At 46.8% G+C, this 1,756-nt stretch overlaps 1 protein-coding gene across 1 annotated transcript in view; it reads left to right on the top strand.

Annotated features, from left to right (window-relative positions):
- Nucleotides 1-1,756, top strand: part of HNF1A (HNF1 homeobox A) — a 15,098-nt gene that overhangs the window by 6,919 nt on the left and 6,423 nt on the right. The window contains exons 2-3 of the mRNA XM_009888583.1: nt 463-662; nt 1,393-1,579. Coding sequence (XP_009886885.1) covers nt 463-662; nt 1,393-1,579 — 387 coding nt within the window. The remainder of the gene's footprint in view (nt 1-462; nt 663-1,392; nt 1,580-1,756) is intronic.

Here is a 1,756-nt window from a genome sequence, read left to right as displayed (position 1 = left end):
GAGAGATGTCAACTCTCATAAAACATCCAACTGAATACAGAAGTGCAACATCACTTCCTTCCTCATACCATTTCTCACTAGCAGCAAAAATGTTTTACATTCACATTACTTTGCAGCAGAAAGGTCCATTCCTTGCTCATGACACTGGTCAGCACTTTGTCATTTACAGATGACAATTGCCTAGACAGAACAGGCCAAAACCTTGTACCCAAATGAGCACAGACAGCAAAGACTATGGCCATGCATTAGGAAATTTCCTTGATAACCAGAGTCCCCTTCTAAGGGGAAATCCCTTTCCCTTATGCATTCAGTTAACGTTCTGGCCTCACCAAACACAATGGTGTTTTGACTGCCATGCAAGGTGCACCTCAGGAGGTACTGGTGCACTTCCTTGGAATTCAGGTCTGCTCAGGAGAGAGAGATGTACCACCTGTACTCAGAAGTGTTTTCTGCTCCTTCCAGAGAGGATCCCTGGCGAGTAGCAAAGATGGTGAAATCCTACCTCCAGCAGCACAACATCCCTCAGCGTGAGGTGGTGGACACTACTGGTCTGAACCAATCTCACCTCTCGCAACACCTCAACAAGGGCACTCCCATGAAGACCCAAAAAAGGGCAGCCCTCTACACCTGGTATGTCCGCAAGCAGCGAGAGGTGGCTCAACGTAAGTATGGCAACAACTGTTCTCCTATCTCAATTTCATAAAGGCCTCTGCTTTCCCTTGCTAATGCTTACTCACTACTTTTATCAAGGAAAAATGGAAGGAAAAGCCATTTCTAGCAGGAAGCTTAGAGAAGTCTAGATCAGTATTCAGTGATGAAGTGAACCAAACAGTACATGGAAAAAACTCTCGTGAAGCAGCCTGCAGTCACCCACCCTGCCCTCCATTTGGCTAAAGAGAAGCAAACTAATACTACCCATTTGCAATTAGAGTTCTGCACCCATCCTCAGCCTAAAGCAGTGTAGTGGACAGATGACAGACAGAATTTCTGCCCAAGAACTATGCTTTTGCAATTTCAGGTAGAGCAACAGGTTGCCGGTCTGGAATCTGTCATACTTACTTTTGTATTGGTGGGTTGCAAGTAAAATGAGACATTTGGCCTTTGGATGGTTTTGGAAAGCAGGACTCCAGTCATGCTGGCTTTAACTCCTCCAAGGCGGGAGCAGAGATGCAATGCATGCGAGAGAGAGGACAGGTAAATATGATTCTGCTAGAAACATCTCAGTTCTAGCAGATTACAGAACTTTATTTCCAGCCCATTTAGATTCAACCCTCTGTCTTGTATGAGATGTTCTCCAAGGGTAAGCTGCATTGGGCCTACTAGGGACTCAAATAGACAGAATTATTGGAAATGCTTCCAGAAAGCAAATCCCTTGCCCCTTTCTGCCTGCAGAATTCACACATGCTGGCCAGGGTATCCTGACAGAGGAGCCCATGGGAGATGACCTGCCCACCAAGAAGGGTAGAAGAAACCGCTTTAAGTGGGGTCCTGCCTCACAACAGATCCTGTTCCAAGCCTACGAGAGACAGAAAAACCCCAGCAAAGAAGAGAGAGAGGCACTGGTGGAAGAGTGCAACAGGTAAAGATGGGTGTCTGGCTTTGAGGAAGAGTGGCACAGCAGGGTCTGTCTGTGTTCTTGGTGTTTGCTAGCAACGATGAGAGGCAGGCTAACAGTACAGCAGCGGATGTCACCACTGACACCGACCACATTTGAATGAAATGCCACAACTGAGCACTCACTGTCCACAAAGGCTCA

This window comes from Charadrius vociferus, unplaced genomic scaffold (genome assembly GCF_000708025.1).
Source record: "Charadrius vociferus isolate BGI_N301 unplaced genomic scaffold, ASM70802v2 scaffold917, whole genome shotgun sequence".
Classification (NCBI taxonomy): Eukaryota; Metazoa; Chordata; class Aves; order Charadriiformes; family Charadriidae; genus Charadrius; species Charadrius vociferus.
This window is presented reverse-complemented; position numbering and strand designations above follow the sequence as displayed.